Source organism: Lactuca virosa, chromosome 2 (genome assembly GCF_052849685.1).
Source record: "Lactuca virosa cultivar CGN04683 chromosome 2, Lactuca_virosa_CGN04683_v6, whole genome shotgun sequence".
NCBI classification, from domain to species: Eukaryota; Viridiplantae; Streptophyta; class Magnoliopsida; order Asterales; family Asteraceae; genus Lactuca; species Lactuca virosa.
The window spans coordinates 249149338-249165388 of NC_136427.1; the positions used below are offsets into that span (position 1 = coordinate 249149338).

The 16051-nt window shown below is 36.9% G+C and overlaps 1 protein-coding gene and 1 long non-coding RNA gene across 5 annotated transcripts; one reads left to right on the top strand and one right to left on the bottom strand.

Moving 5' to 3' along the window:
• Positions 1-1003: 1003 nt before the first annotated feature.
• LOC145156916 (uncharacterized) lies at positions 1004-1636 on the top strand. Its single transcript, XR_013736973.1, has 2 exons — positions 1004-1340; positions 1415-1636. It is a non-coding gene; the product is annotated as an uncharacterized LOC145156916 (long non-coding RNA).
• Positions 1637-2033: 397 nt separating this feature from the next.
• LOC145160733 (uncharacterized) lies at positions 2034-10936 on the bottom strand. Of its 4 annotated transcripts, XM_079080035.1 has the most exons (6): positions 10693-10936; positions 5464-5537; positions 3744-5386; positions 3517-3669; positions 3191-3440; positions 2034-3116 (listed from the first exon to the last, which is right to left on the bottom strand). In XM_079080035.1, the coding sequence occupies exons 2-6, from the start codon at positions 5519-5521 to the stop codon at positions 2161-2163; spliced, it is 3060 nt and encodes a 1019-aa protein (XP_078936161.1). In that variant the 5' UTR covers positions 5522-5537; positions 10693-10936; the 3' UTR covers positions 2034-2160. The 4 variants fall into 4 exon arrangements, 1 of the variants encoding a protein (XP_078936161.1); XR_013738213.1 differs by lacking the exons at positions 2034-3116; positions 3191-3440; positions 3517-3669; positions 3744-5386; positions 5464-5537 and adding exons at positions 9609-10266; positions 10361-10488; XR_013738212.1 differs by lacking the exons at positions 2034-3116; positions 3191-3440; positions 3517-3669; positions 3744-5386; positions 5464-5537 and adding exons at positions 9609-10281; positions 10361-10488.
• Between the last annotated feature and the right edge of the window lie 5115 nt (positions 10937-16051).

Here is a 16051-nt window from a genome sequence, read left to right on the forward strand (position 1 = left end):
TCCCTTGTTTCTCCACCTTTCTTCACAATTTTTGTGGCATTCCACTCTATTTCTCATGTCTTTTATAATGCCCATGTTTGTAACCTTTCTAGTTAACCCAAAAGTCCAAATTTATGACTCTAATCAAGTGATGGGTTTTGGAATTAAAATTCCATAATTTCTCTATTTACTCCTAATTAATTCATTAATCATAATTATAATAATATATTTATACCATATGCTTATATATTTATTTTAATTTGAGTTATCACAAACTTCCCCCCTTCGAAAAATTCCGTCCTCGGAATTTGAATTCAGTAAACCAATATGGATATTTGATCTTCATATCTCGGTCGCTTTCTAATGATGCATTCGATCCTTTGGTATCTCCAATCAATAAGCCACCCCCGACTCGATCCTTAAGAAGTCCCAATAGGCCGGAAACTCAACCTACCTTTACAAAACCGCACCATGCCTTTCCATGAGAATCCGTTCAATATGACTTTATCTCCACCTGAAACACTATTGACTTCCTACGTTTAACCACATAACCTTTTGGTTGTTCCGGTGCATCCTCCAGTTATCCGTAATTTACTAATTTTTTTACCGGTAGTTTGTTGGACAAGCTCGAGTCCAACCATTCGTTTCTTTCTTAAATCATACCAACATAGTGGTACACTTCATACCATACAACTTAACCAAATTTTCATCAAATATATTTCACCCAATGACACAATTTAAAGGAACATTTTAGATATCCAGAGAAAGAACCAATGGTCCACTTCCCTTCCCACTTGGCACAACACATCCATTATGCTCAAGCATTTAAATATCTAAGGAAATGAGTAACATCTCAAATCCTATCTCCGTCGGTCTCAACACACCTGTTATGTTCCCGACTATCATACACCCATGTCTCCATTAAATGTGTCATCATATATTAGGCAAACAATTCTAAAAACTTTGAACAAATTACTGAAATAGTCCCTGTGGTTTGGCTAAAGTTGCACGTTTGGTCCCTATGTTTTGTTTTGCACTCGGACCATCCCCACGTTTTCTTTTTATTACCCGCCTGGTCCCTGGGTCCGTTAGTCGTCAATTCCAAACGTTAAGTCCCTCACGTGCTTCGCACATGAGGGGTATTTTCGTCATTTTATATAAAAAATCTATTAGAACACCCCTAAACCCCGATTCTCTCTATTTTTCGAATACGCCCTTTCTTCTTCTCCTTCATTTCGTCTTCTTTGAAGTGTCGATCAACCCTAATGGAAAAAACCTGCAAGTGTGGTGAAGTTGGTGTGATACGAAGATCGACTACCAAGAAAAACCCTGGAAGACTTTTCTATTGTTGTACTGGAAAGGTAAGGACAATTTCTTCTTAAGTATATCTATATATCACATACCTTTAACACACACCAAATTACTCAAAATGCAGGGAGCAAAATGTGGTTTCATAGATTGGGTTGATGAGGACAACTTTAATGGTGAAAAAACTGAAAAAAGTATCTCCCCTGATTTGCAGAAGTCATTGGATGAGCTTCAACATGAGAATAGGGCCTTGAGGCTGTTATTAGTGTTCAGTTGGGTTTTTTTGTGTCAATTTTAATTTACAAGCTTTAATTTATGCTATCAATGTACTTATCTTTTGTTTCATCAAGGCAGTTTTCTAATGGGATGGAATTTAGTGGTTTGTAATGGAATGTAATTGAATTGACTGTTTTATAATGGAATGTAATTGAGTGGTTTGTAATGGAATGGAAGTGAGTGGTTTGTAATGGAATGCAATTGACTGTTTTATAATGGAATGGAATTGAGTGGTTTGTAATGGAATGCAATTAACTGGTTTTCTATTGGAATGGAATTGAATTGAATGATTGAATAGAATTGAATGGTATTGAATTAGAATGGAATGAATTGAATAATTGAATAGAATTGGATAAAATGGAATTGAATTAAAACAAAAACATAGCAACAGATTATAGCACTAATTGTTCATACCATAATTGAAAATAGAGATACATTAAAAGTCATACCATATATAGACAACAGGTCCCAAAAGTCATACCATAATTGTTCATAACACAGACACAAAACATAATGACAAATATAACAAACACAAAAGATCATAACACCATAATTGGTTCATAACACAGACACAAAATATAAAAACACAATCATAACTTAAGCAATACTCTTCCCTTTCTTCCCAGCCTTCCTTGTCCTGCTTGAAATTCCATCACATGCACTTTGAGTTCCACTTTGCCTACCACCACCTACACTTTGAGCTTTCTTCCCAACATTCCCTTTCTTGCTTGAACTACCATCACCTGCACTTTGACCTTTCTTCCCATCCTTCCCTTTCTTGATTGAACTACCATCACCTACACTTTTAGCTTTATTCCCAGCTTTCCCTTTCTTGCTTGAACTAGTATCACATGCACTTTGACCTTTGCAGCTTCTTTTATTATGACCAAGCTTTTTGCATTTTGAACATGTCACACTCTTGTCCTTCCTTGATGCCCTACCACCCTTCACCATATCTTCTAATTCAACAGCTGATTTCCTTCTTTTCTTCCTTGGTCTTCCAATGGGGACATGATGATTAAGAGGAAGCAAAGTGGTTGGACATGGAAACTTTTCCCACATTCTTCTTCCATTAATTGGTTCAATCTTGAAAGAATACATTTCCTTCCAAGTTTTTAACCAGTAAGTAGCATGAACCCATTCTTCAGGTACGCCAACATTCTGCTTATATTTTCGCATGTCCCATATAGCAACAAGGGCATGTTTACATGGTATACCAGTGAGTTCCCATTTTCTACAAGAACATGTGTGCTGAGCCATGTCTACCACACATTGGTCCATCCATAGACCACTCACCTGATATTTTCCATTCCCACAGAACTTACCCACACATTGAGCTGCATCAGATTTGTTTTTTTCAAGCACACTTGTTGCAGTTGGAGTTAATGGTCCAACAGCCTTATCAATTACCTTTTGGACACTAACAATCCTTAACATAAGGTACTCTCTAATGTACTCAAGGCATGTGATAAAAGGTTGGTCGCGTGTTTTCTTAATTTGATTATTTATGGTCTCACACAAGTTATTCAGAACCCCATCACAATGAGCCCTCCCTACAATATAAATAAAAAATTATGTAAGAAAGTGAATCATTTGGTAACAATTAACCCAACAAAATAAAACAAACCTGTGAAGTGTGCCCTAGACCAATGTTGAGGTGGAATAGCTTTGACCCATTCGTAGCAGTCATTGTTTAGCTTTCTTAACTCTTCCATAACATGGTTGAATTCTTGTATTGTTGTTGTACTTGCACAGTTCCACAACATGTCTTGGAACACCTTTCCCCTCCACATTTTCTTCATGTTTTCATGAATGTGTCGCAGACAAAACCTGTGTTCTGCACATGGATATAATGTACCAATTGCTTGCAACAAGCCCTGTACAAAAAGTAAACAACATTAGATGTAATGTATACATTGTACAATAAGAACCAAGTCCATTGAAATTACTTACCTTCTGTCTGTCAGATATAAAGGTAAAGTTGGAATTAGCTTGCAAATCAATGTCATCACCCAAGCACCTTAAGAACCAAGTCCATGAGTTTATATTCTCAGCCTCCACGACAGCATATGCCAAAGGATATGTACAGTTATTTCCATCAAGACCCTAAACATAGTGAAGGAGTTATTAATTTAAATAAAATGGAATAAAATGACACAAGAAATGTGTTTACATCTTACCACTGCTGTGAGTATCATTCCAGGATAAGGCCCTTTCATAAAAGTCCCATCCAAACCAAGATAATCTCTTTTACCAGCTAGAAAACCTTTCTTTAATGGCCCTAGACAGATGTAGATCCGTTTGAAAGTTCTAGTCTCAGAAGATGGGTTTGGCTCACTTTCGACCTCTATCTTAACTGTTGTCCCTGGGTTTCGAGTGCGAAGTTCTTGAACATAGTCTCGTAGTGTAGTATATTGCCCTGCATAATCGCCCCTTACTTGATTCAATGCTTCTTTTTTAGCCCTAAATACCTTCATCTTCGAAATATCTACCTGGTATTCACGTTGAAGTTGTTCTTGTAAAGCTCGTGTAGGGACTGTAGGGTTGCTTTCAATCTGTTGCACAATTTTCTTTGCCAAGAACTTGTAGGTACAAGCTTTCACATTTCTTGTTTGTAGACATCTATGCTCTTTTTCGTAGGTCTTGATCTCCCAGTCAACATCTTGTTCCCACTTGCTAGCATAAAGTACCCATGGACAGTTGTTTTCTTCACTTTCTTTATTGCTTTGACTGGGCCCACATGGGTCAAGTTGACCAAGGTCTGGGATAGTACCTTTACAAATAGCTCTCACTCTGTTTTTGTCATTTTTTATGAAGTCTAGTTCCCTCCTTGTCTCCACAGCATGTTGTCTTATTGCATTTTTCAATTCTTCAGATGAGGTGAATTTTTGGTACACATAGAATGGATCACTAACTCTTGCTTCACTGTTTTCCATTGCCCTTCGGATTGCCTTAATTGACTTTCTTCTCTTGTTGCTCCCACCTTCATCAGATGATGACTCATATAAGAATACCTCATTGTTTACAACCTCAATATCATCAATTTCCCTTGTTTCTGTTTCCTTGACATTTGACCCTCCAAGATCACCCACCCACTCTATATCTTCATCAATATTTAACAAAAACTCATTCATGTCTATCTCAGGTTCATCTAGGAGGTTATCTAAGTCTACTAAGAACTCACTATCATCACTATCACCACTATCACCACTATCATCAGCATCATCTCTATTGTCACTTTCATGAGTAATCCCTCCAGTTTCTTCATTTAGAAATTCATCAAATTCATCACATATACCTTGTGTTTCACATTGGGCATCAATTTGGGCACTTTCAGTTTCTTTTGTTGGCACAACATTTGGTTTACTTGATCCAATACAATCCCCTGTTTCAGTTTCCTTCCATTCCAAAAAAAGCCTTCTACTACACGAAGGTTGATCAACGATTTCTTCTATCCTAACTTTACTAGGGGTAGATGACATTGTATATGTATGCAACATTGTTTTACCATGTTCAACATAAACTTCAATCAGTTTATGTTGACCCACGTATGTACCCAAATGGTTAATGTCACTGTCACTAGCCAATGCAAACAACCCAAAGTCCAAATCTGAAAAGGGTCTTTTGAAGTGGTAATAAAGCAACTTACCCTCCTCAACACAGCCTAGGGTCTCCATCATCTCATCAATATCGTGCACACAAAACTCATCAATGTCCAATAGATCAACGTATCTTTCTTTGCCCTTGACGTACCTCCTTCCAGGAAACTTCGTAAACTCTCCACCATAGAATAATCTGATGGAGAAGATAGTTGGATGACCAGCTGTAAAAGAGAAAGCTTCAACTTATTAGCTTGAAATTTATAAGTGATAAATTTAACTTTTGAAATTAAGCGGTTACCGTAATGGTTTTCAACGTCTATTTCTTCCATGTTTGCTCTAATCCTCCAACCCACCATTGTTGCTTCGATGATTCTTGCAAAATTTTGAGGAGTTAGGGTTTCTACTCGATTTTGATGAGTTACAGATTAAGTGAGAGAGAGAGAGTGTGTGTGAGAGGGAGGTGATCGGAAAATGATCGGAATGAAGAAACGATTGGCATTGCATTTAGGCGCCATGTATAAAATGACGAAAATACCCCTCATGTGCGAAGCACGTGAGGGACTTAACGTTTGGAATTGACGACTAACGGACCCAGGGACCAGGCGGGTAATAAAAAGAAAACGTGGGGATGGTCCGAGTGCATAACAAAACATAGGGACCAAACGCGCAATTTTAGCCAAACCACAGGGACTATTTTAGTAATTTGTTCAAAAACTTTCCACTTCTCCTCTACCGAGGATTCTTTCCGACTCTTATTTTGTCCACCTAATAAATCGAAGGTTACATCAATCCTCGTCAACTAAATCTTAATTGGTTCTTTCCTTACATACGACTTAGTGAATAAGTAACAACGTTAAACTTCCATAATTAGTAACGATCTTACACCTTCTTTGACTCTTAATAATCCATGCGCATCTATATCGTCCCCTTTTTTTTCGCGACGAACACTACTAGTGCACCCCATGGTGATGTACTATGTCGAATAAAAACCTTATCAAGAAGATCTTGCAACTGCTATTAAATGCTTTCATCTTGTTGTTGTACTATCTCACTGTCACATTTCCTTGTTCCAGTATCAAGAATTCTTCCTCCAACTGCTTGATCGTCATTCGAGGAAAATACATATCACTAAAGATTCTTGAAAATTCATCCCATGACAACCTATTGGTTGTATCCAACACCCTAACTACTTTTACCCTCCCCATTAGTATAAAGCCTCATTTTTAAACATCATCACGATATAAACCGCATTGTCCTTATTTGCACACTTACCGGTATCAAATGTTTCCTCTATCTCCGTGATCCACATTGATGATACGATAAGATCAACGTCCTCGCAACACGTTCATGGTTTACAAGTCATGAACGTCTTGTAACAATTACCTCATCATTTGTCGTTTACATCTTGCCTTGATCGTACTGCAACACTAGGGTCAGAAACTTGAAGTGACATACTATATCCATAGCCTTGCTCTTCATCAACCATGTTGCCACAATTCACATTCTATTGTGCATCTCGGTCCTGAACATTTACATTCAACAATGTAGCTTGCATATCCTGAGCAATCTCGTCAATTAATTATTCTCAAGTAACCATATTTGTTGTACAACCTTGTCCGTAATCTCGACCCCGACCCCGACCTCGATTGGAGTTAGAGCTCAGTTGCACCAATTGTGCTTGTACTGGTGCTATGACGATTCCTAGAACTCTTCCCCTACACCTACCTCCACCTCGACCTTGACCACGCCAACAACTGGAAGTAGGGTTTACGGGAGTCTCTAGTACTTCTCCGAGTGCAGCAACTTCGGATCCAACTAGAATGTCTTCCCACTCTAGTGTTACCTCTCGTTCCTTCCGTCTAAGCTTAAGTGTTTACGGAAACACCTAATCTGCTTAAACAACGCTCTGATACCAACTTGTAACACCCCGATTTTCAACTATCGATTAAATGACAAATAATCATTCCAACATCTCCCATGATCAATTCTAAACTTACGTATAGACTAAACTACAGTGGAAGCAAAATAAAATAAAATAAAATCTTCAATTGAAGAACTTCGGGTGTTACGTCTTTGCGGAACTCCTTTATCGTCTTGTTGTAAAATCCTTCTCCTTGCCTTCTTACTGCCACTTGCTAAATAGTTTTCTGGGTTGCGCACATTTAAAGTTTCTAAATGGGTAAGCCTAGGGCCTAGTGAGTTCGTGTTGCACATATATGTCCATCACTTAAAAAAACAAATAGTTTTATCATATATCTTCAATAAATCATACAACAAACATATCACCCGATGACATAATTTAGGGGTACGATTAATTATCCAGAGAAAGAACCAAATGTTCATTTCCCTTCTCCTTGAGACAACTCATCATCCATTGTACTCAAGTATTTTAAATATCCAAGGAAATGAGTATAATTCTCAATTCCCATCCCCGCCGATCACACACATCCGTCATGCTCACGGCGATTAAACACCCCACCAGTTCCCACTAAACATATCATCTAAAAAAAACGCACACACAATACATAACAAATCCGAAATAACATTTACACGCAACCATACTTATCATAAAACATACTGTCAATAAATAAATAAAAACCACATAATAACGTATGACAAACATTTATGTGCGAGCAACCACAGAACACGGAAAATTCACCTTGTAACCGACAAATCCTATCCGAAGCTTTGTTGCTAACCTGCACCTTAATTGTTCAAACTACGAAAAATAACTTCACAACTTCCTTCAACGAATTCTCCCTTGTTTCTCCACCTTTCTTCACAATTTTTGTGGCATTCCACTCTATTTCTCATGTCTTTTATAATGCCCATGTTTGTAACCTTTCTAGTTAACCCAAAAGTCCAAATTTATGACTCTAATCAAGTGATTGGTTTTGGAATTAAAATTCCATAATTTCTCTATTTACTCCTAATTAATTCATTAATCATAATTATAATAATATATTTATACCATATGCTTATATATTTATTTTAATTTGAGTTATCACATCAAGATAAAAAAATTTACCCTTTTCATCATGCGGAAAAACTGTGTACTATTTCTGGAGTACAAAACTACAAATTGTCATTTTATGTCTCAATGGGTTTCTAAATAAATCAAAGATATCATTCTCAATGGGTTTCTAAATAACTCAAAGACATCATTTCATAATAAAATCCCTACAAATGATTCAAAAATTCCAAAAACGACATCAGCCAAAAGCTATGCAAAGATTCCACAATAAATTTATGGTAATGACTACAGAGAAGTAAAAGAGAGGCTGAGTTTGTATAAGTAACAAAAAACTGCAAGTAAAAAGCCCAAATGAGATAAATCACAACAAAACCCTGAGGGTGCGTTTAGTTGCGGAAAAATGGGCCGTTTTCCGGAAAAAATTTCCTAGAAAAATGAGAATTTTGAAAACGTGTTTAGTTCGTCTATTTTTCTAAACTTTTCACGGAAAATGAAAATTTTCCGTTTTCTAAAATTACAAAGAAATTGGAAATTTTTGGAAAAACGATAATCATTGTTTTCCATATTTTTCTAACTCCAAATTTTTTCTAAAATATAAACACCCACTCCCACCCGATCCACCTCTACCTACCCTCACCTTAATACCCCCAACCCACCACACCCCTACCTACCTACACTCACTCCCAAGCCCACCCCCACCCCCACAAACACACACACACACACATACACACACACCAACCCCTACAAACACACATACACACCCATCCACAAACACACACACACACCAACCCCCACAAACACACACACACACACACACAAACACCCACACCCCTACAAACACACATACACACACAAACCCCCACAAACACACACATACACATACACACATACCAACCCCTACAAACACACACACACCCACCCACAAACACACACACACCAACCCCCACAAAAACACACACACACACACAAACACCCACACCCCCACAAACACACACACACACACCAACCCCCACAAACCCACCCCCATCCCACAAACACACACCCACCCACACCCCCCACAAACATACACACCCACACCCACCCACCCCCCCCCCCCACACACACACACACACACACCCAACACTACTACCACAATCACCGACCTACCGTCACCATCACCATCACCACCACTATCCAATCACCAGCACCACCACCGCCGCCATCACCATCGCCGCCACCCTACTACCACCGCCACCGCCACTACCACCGTGCCACCATCACCACCACCGTCGCCATCATCGACACCACCATTGCCCCCACCACCGCCACCGTCCCCACGCCCACCCTATCACCTCTACCGTTTTCTAAAAATGAAAACGGATAGAAAAATACACATCTAAACACGTTTTCTAATTTTCTAAAACTGAAAATGAAAAATGAATAAGTTTTAACTAAACGCGTTTTCTAAATTTTCCAATGAAAACCGGAAACGGAAAATGAAAACTGAAAAGGGAAAACGAAAAACAGAAAATAAAAACTGTTTTTCCGTAACTAAACGCAACCTGAAAGTTTCCGAATGTGAAACTATATCTATAGCCCCATATGGTTGTTTATATAAAAAACAAACATGAGAGAGAGATGAAATAGGATTTAAAAGCTAACAGAGAGGTGAGGTGAGTATTATAATAGATGAAATAGGAAGCACATAAATAATGCAATAACCAAGATAAGTAACTTCACAATTAAGCATACATGATGATGGTAAATCAATATTACAATAAAATTATTATTCTTATCAAAGTAGGTATTAAATTGGAATTTTTCAAATAATTATTCCATTGTCTTTCCTCAAAGATTGAAAAAAAAGTGGTGATGAAAATCAATATATAAAAACACCTGAAGCAAGCATAGCAGGGTTTGAAAATGTAAACACATCACATTTTATCATTCCAAAAAAGAAAGCTTATGGATAAATATGCATAAATCCATCTCCCCTTAAGGCCTACAAATGAAGTAACAACATGATATACACTCGTGATCAGTTTGCTCATGTAGCAAGTGGAAGAAGTTCTCTTCTATTTGTTCGATCGTGCAACCACTCCCATCAGCAAATGGACATAATTGGCAAATTACAAACACCAAATGATTCTAAAACAGGCAATACTACAATCATTGATTACAATCAAATCAAATAGGGATAAATCGCTATTTCATAAAACATCAAGATATGGGTTTTACTTACTGTGTGAATTTGTTACTAACAGGTCCTTTTAATTGATTTGGTGCAAAGGGGGCATTGTTCTATAGATGATTCAGATATTCCCCTAGTTGAACATCGTCAATTCCAACAGATCTTTAGGAACCTTAAAACTGTGATAAATCATACGTAAAATAAAAATCTATAGGAACCTTAAAACTGAAACCCAATGATTTTGTTACCGTTGTAAAATTAAGACCCTAGATGGTAATTAGAAAATTGATTGAATTTCTCGAAGTAGGGCAAAATTTGCGGGTATTGTTGAACTTCGGAAGCAAGTATAGAAAAATAAGAATTTCAAATTAAAAAACACATACCTGAGAAACGTTGAGTGACCATAGCGTCTCCTAGCGGGTATGCCGATCCAATTTTATAGGCGACGTTCAAACGTTTAGTGGCGTGCTGTCCATGGAAACGTATAAATGATCTGTAGAAGAGGAAAGGGGTTTATATAGAAGGTTGGGCGTTGAAAGGGAAACGACAATAAGAAATATTGAATCGACGCAGTTGTAAGTTGTGTCATTATAGGGCGGGTTACGTGGAAGCATTTGAACAACGTGATTTGGTTCTAAACGCCTCAAGAAAAATAGGGCTTTTGTATATATATATATATATATATATATATATATATATATATATATATATATATATATATATATATATATATATATATATATATATATATATATCTTAGATTATTGTATTCTAACTAATTATTATATGGACGTAGAAATGATTGTGGACCAATCATTTTACTTATTTTAAGAAAGTGATTAATACATATTATTGAATTAAATATAATTGAAAAATACTATCTAATTTAATTACAAATGTATTTTAGTCAATTAATATAGATTTAATTTAGGAAAATTGCATATTTTAAGAGATCATAGATTCTATTAATTTTAAAAATCCGATTTTACGAATTATAATTTCTTTTAATTTGGACTTCTGACAGAATATGTTTATGAGTTTATTCAAAAATAAAAATATTCTTGAACCATAAAATAATAAAAATATTCTTGAACATATTTCTTGATCATGACTTTAACAACTTCTTGTAGAATAACAAATTCTTGAACCATCAACTGAAGAATAAAAACAAAAATTACATTAACTCTTATAGAATATGGGTAACAATTGCTAAGAATTACATTTATTGTTAAAGAATAAAACTAAAAAACTTTCAAATCGGAAAGAAAAACATCAAAATGTAACAAAGACACTAATACATTCTAAAAGAATAATGTTGCTAAGAATCACTTTCAATTTTGTGGTCCGTTCTTCAAGCATCAACTTCTGTGAAAACAAATCCAATTGTAGTTTAGAATCCAATAATGCATAAATCAATGAGAAAATATCCATATTCCATTCCAACAGAATTGGAATTCGTGATTCAATTCCGATAGAATGGGATTCAAGATTCAGTTACCGTATGCATTATGTTGGAAAAATATTGAAACATCCCAAAAATACAGTCCAAAAATTTCGTTTTAAACCATTAAATAAACCATAATTGTTGTTTGATAAGTAAAATCGTAAGTCGTGATAATCTCAAAAACATCATATCAAAACCAGTATCAATGTATCCAAATCACATATAAAAATATCAGAGTAAAATCCCAATCTATCAGCTATGGTGTGTGTCATGCGATCATCCCAAGCCCTTCCCTTTGCTAGTGGAAGTACCTGAAACCAAAACTGAAAACCGTAAGCACAAAGCTTAGTGAGCTCCCCAAACTACCGCATACCATACACATAACATATAACATATAACTTTGGGACTCCGCCCAGCTGCATCGGGACGAACCTGACATCGGCTTACCTGGCATCGGGATCCTGCCCGGCATCGTGCTTACCCCAGCATCAAACCGCTTCTGGCATTGGGCTTGCCCCGGCATACATACAACATATCATATAACATAAACACATAACATAAACATATAAACATTCATCGGGCTTGCCCCGACATCGGACTGAAGCCCGAAACACATGACACATAACATATAAGCTATCATACATCAGGCTTGCCCCGACATCGGACCGAAGCCCGGAACACATAACACATAACATATATGCTAACATACGTCGGGCTTGCCCCGGCATCGGACCGAAGCCCGGAACACATAACACATAACATGTAAGCTAACATACTTCGGGCTTGTCGCGACATCGGACCGAAGCCCGGAACACATAACACATAACATGTAAGCTAACATACTTCGGGCTTGTCGCGACATCGGACCGAAGCCCGGAACACATAACACATAACATGCAAGAATCACAAAGACATCAAGCATACATAAACGCTTCTCGGGACCGCCCCGGCATCAGAGCGTAGCCCGAAACTACTAACATCTAAACGGGCTGATATTGTGGCCTTAGACCCGTTCCTACTGGAGAAAACTCACCTCTCAAGCTGTCTGCTGAAATCTCGTGTGAGGAATCTCTGATGGTGGCTCCAACGACTCCCCGGCTATCATCAACACAATACACCTAGTCAAAATTTGATAATCTTTCGTAGGGTAAAATGACAATTTTACCCCTGGTCAAAGTCAACACTCTAATTGAATCAACTCGCCGAGTTGGTCTATCAACTCGCCGAGTTCTGCTACTCAAGAACCCTAATATCGCGATCCAACTCGCCGAGTCATTCCCCCGACTCGCCGAGTTCTCTGTCCACTCATAGTCGCAATTAAGCGAGTCAACTCGTCGAGTTCTTCTTACTCAGAATCGGGACAACCCGTCTCAGCTCGTCGAGTCCTTCCTTGGACTCGTCGAGTTCTTCTACCTCCAAGTCCAAAACTATGTACAGCTCACTGAGTCATCTCCTAGACTCAACGAGTTCACTCATTAACAGAAGAGTTGGGAAACCGCGACCCGACTCGTCGAGTCGCATGAACAACTCGTCGAGTCCCCCAAGATCTTAATCTATTCAGTCGATTTCAGCTAGGTTTATTGCCTCCAAAACATAGATTTGGACCCCTAAGGTCCTTATGTCACGTAAAGTTTCCAACTTTACGTGCATGCATGGGGTTTTTAGCTCAAAAAGTCCAAAAAGGTGGCTCATAAGGTGCATGGGACTCCCATGGCCATAAAGTTGGCACATTTATGCCATGGAGTCCCTCAAGGACCTAGATCTGCAGTAGATACACCAACTCATGCTTGCACTCATGAATGGTTCCAAAAAGGTACTCCAAAATGCCTAACTACCCCATAAGAAGATCTAGAAAACAAATGGCCAAGGTATAGACTTGATTACCAGAAAGTGAAGAAAATGTGATGTTGCTTCTGTATCTACAACTTTCTCTTGGAGTCCTCTAGCTTCTTCTTCTTCTCACAAGCTTCAAATCACACCAAAACACTCAAAAATGCTTCACACACTCATACAAATCTCAAGCTTACTGATTAGGGTTTTCTGGACAATGGGAGACGACGAGGGAGGCCACAAGAGGTGTTATGTTCTTTAAATAAGGGGCCAAACCCTTAAAATTAGGGTTTCACTCTGGCCGAGCTACTCGTCCAGTCGAGGGCTCTTGACTCGTCGAGTAGATAACTCAAACCCCGCACATAATCTGCCCTCTACTCGACGAGTTAGGGCCACCAAGTCGTCGAGTTCCTCTTTCAAAATAAATAAATAAATGAATTAAATGCATAACAGGAACCATACGTTACAAATATCCAAGTAAAAAAATGCATAAATCAGTAATTCAGTAGAACAATGGAGATGAGATGCAAAATTGATAAACATTCGATAAAAATTCCATCACTATCCATGAATACAATCTGAGGCTGCCATGACATGTTGAACACTCAATACCACCATATTTCTCTTTGGCGTTTCATCAAACACTTTTAGGGCACTCCCTAAATCACCACATTTTTTATGAATCATGAATGAAAAAAATTCCAATTCAGAACCATCAACATAAAATTCATATGAACAACAAGATACTTCAACATCATTATAAAAATTTAAAACTATAAGTTAAAATTGTAGAAATTAGCTAGTTGGAAGAAATGAAGAAAAAAACCAGTTTTCTATGGAATGGAATTATTCTGATCACATAATACCTAGAAAACTATTAAGAATTGAATCTTAAAAATACATGATTACAGGAAAAAACGATATGGATTTCAAGAATTTTATAAAAAGGCTTACCTTTTTTATACCAAAAACGAGCGAGAGAGCATAAAGTTGATCAGAAGTAGTGGTGGTCGGCGGCCAAGATAATCGACCCACAAGAACAATAATTCAAATTCGAAGGAAATAAGAAGATAATCGACCCCTAAAATACATCACACTCTCACAATTCTTGTCTCCAGGTACAACAGAGCCATCTTGCTCAATTAAAATAGATAAAGTGAGATACTTCATCAGATGAAAGTGAGAAATAAAATATTAAAATAGGGATAAAGGGTACCTGTAGTTCCTATACAGTTCCGAATTGGGATAATTCCACCTGTACTCGAGGTCCATAAAAACGAGGCAGATGTGCTCAAGGTCCATAAAAACGAAAAAGGAAGAGTAAACAAAATCAATTGCCCAGGCATGTCGCACGTTGCAGTTGAATGGTTGTGATTCTTATCGTCAACATAGGAAGACAAAGGGGAAAGAAGTCAAGAACATAAGAAACCCTAGTGTTGCATGAGGTTAACCAGATCTTGGGCCACATATGAAGATGGGAGGACGATAACTGATAATGATAGTTGCAGGGTGACGATGGCGGATGATGGTGGTACGATGACATCAAGGTTTTTCTGGTGATGAATATGATCAAGAAGGAATCTGCGTAGTAGATGTAAATAAAAAGGGGGAGAAATTAGATTAAAAGTCAATGTAACTAGCATGATTATAGGGAGTATTTCTAGAAGTTATTTATCAAATTACTTAGATACCCTTATTTATTTATTTAATTAATTATTTATTTTTTTAATTTTGATTGGTCCACAATCAATCCTACATCCACACAATAACTAGTTATAATACATGAACCTATCTCATATATATATATATATATATATATATATATATATATATATATATATATATATATATATATATATATATATATATATATATATATATATATATATACCTTTTGTATAATTAAGTTTTATAGTATATTGTTAAACTTTAAAAAAAAATAAAAAAGGAAAATTGAATAATCTAACCTTTTTTTGGTTGTTTTTTTAAAATATAACCTTTTTTTTGCAAAATGACCACTTTCCGGAATGGGCATTCCGGACCAGATTTAATATTCGATAAACGGGTAGATAATTCTGACTCAGTAATCTAGTTCTCCTATAACTCCTATAAATATCGTTTAACTCGTTGTGGACTAGATTTCGTCATTCCCTTGTTTCAGATTACCCTACATCCCATTCCGGACATCTCTAAAACTGAAAATGTCTTCTAAAAGCAGTGAAAAACTGCAGTTTTTATATGTAAGTTTCAAATTTGTTTCTAATTATATGTTTTTATTTTAGATTATACGTTAAAACATGTTTAGTTTATGCGATTATATAGGTATTATAAGGTTTTCTGTGAATTTTAATTGTGTTAAGGCAATTATAGGATTACATATACTCATATATTTATTGTAACACCCGAAATCCAGAAGACCCAGAAAGGAAAGAAAAACCCTAAGTCAAAGGGGTCAACTCGTCGAGTCG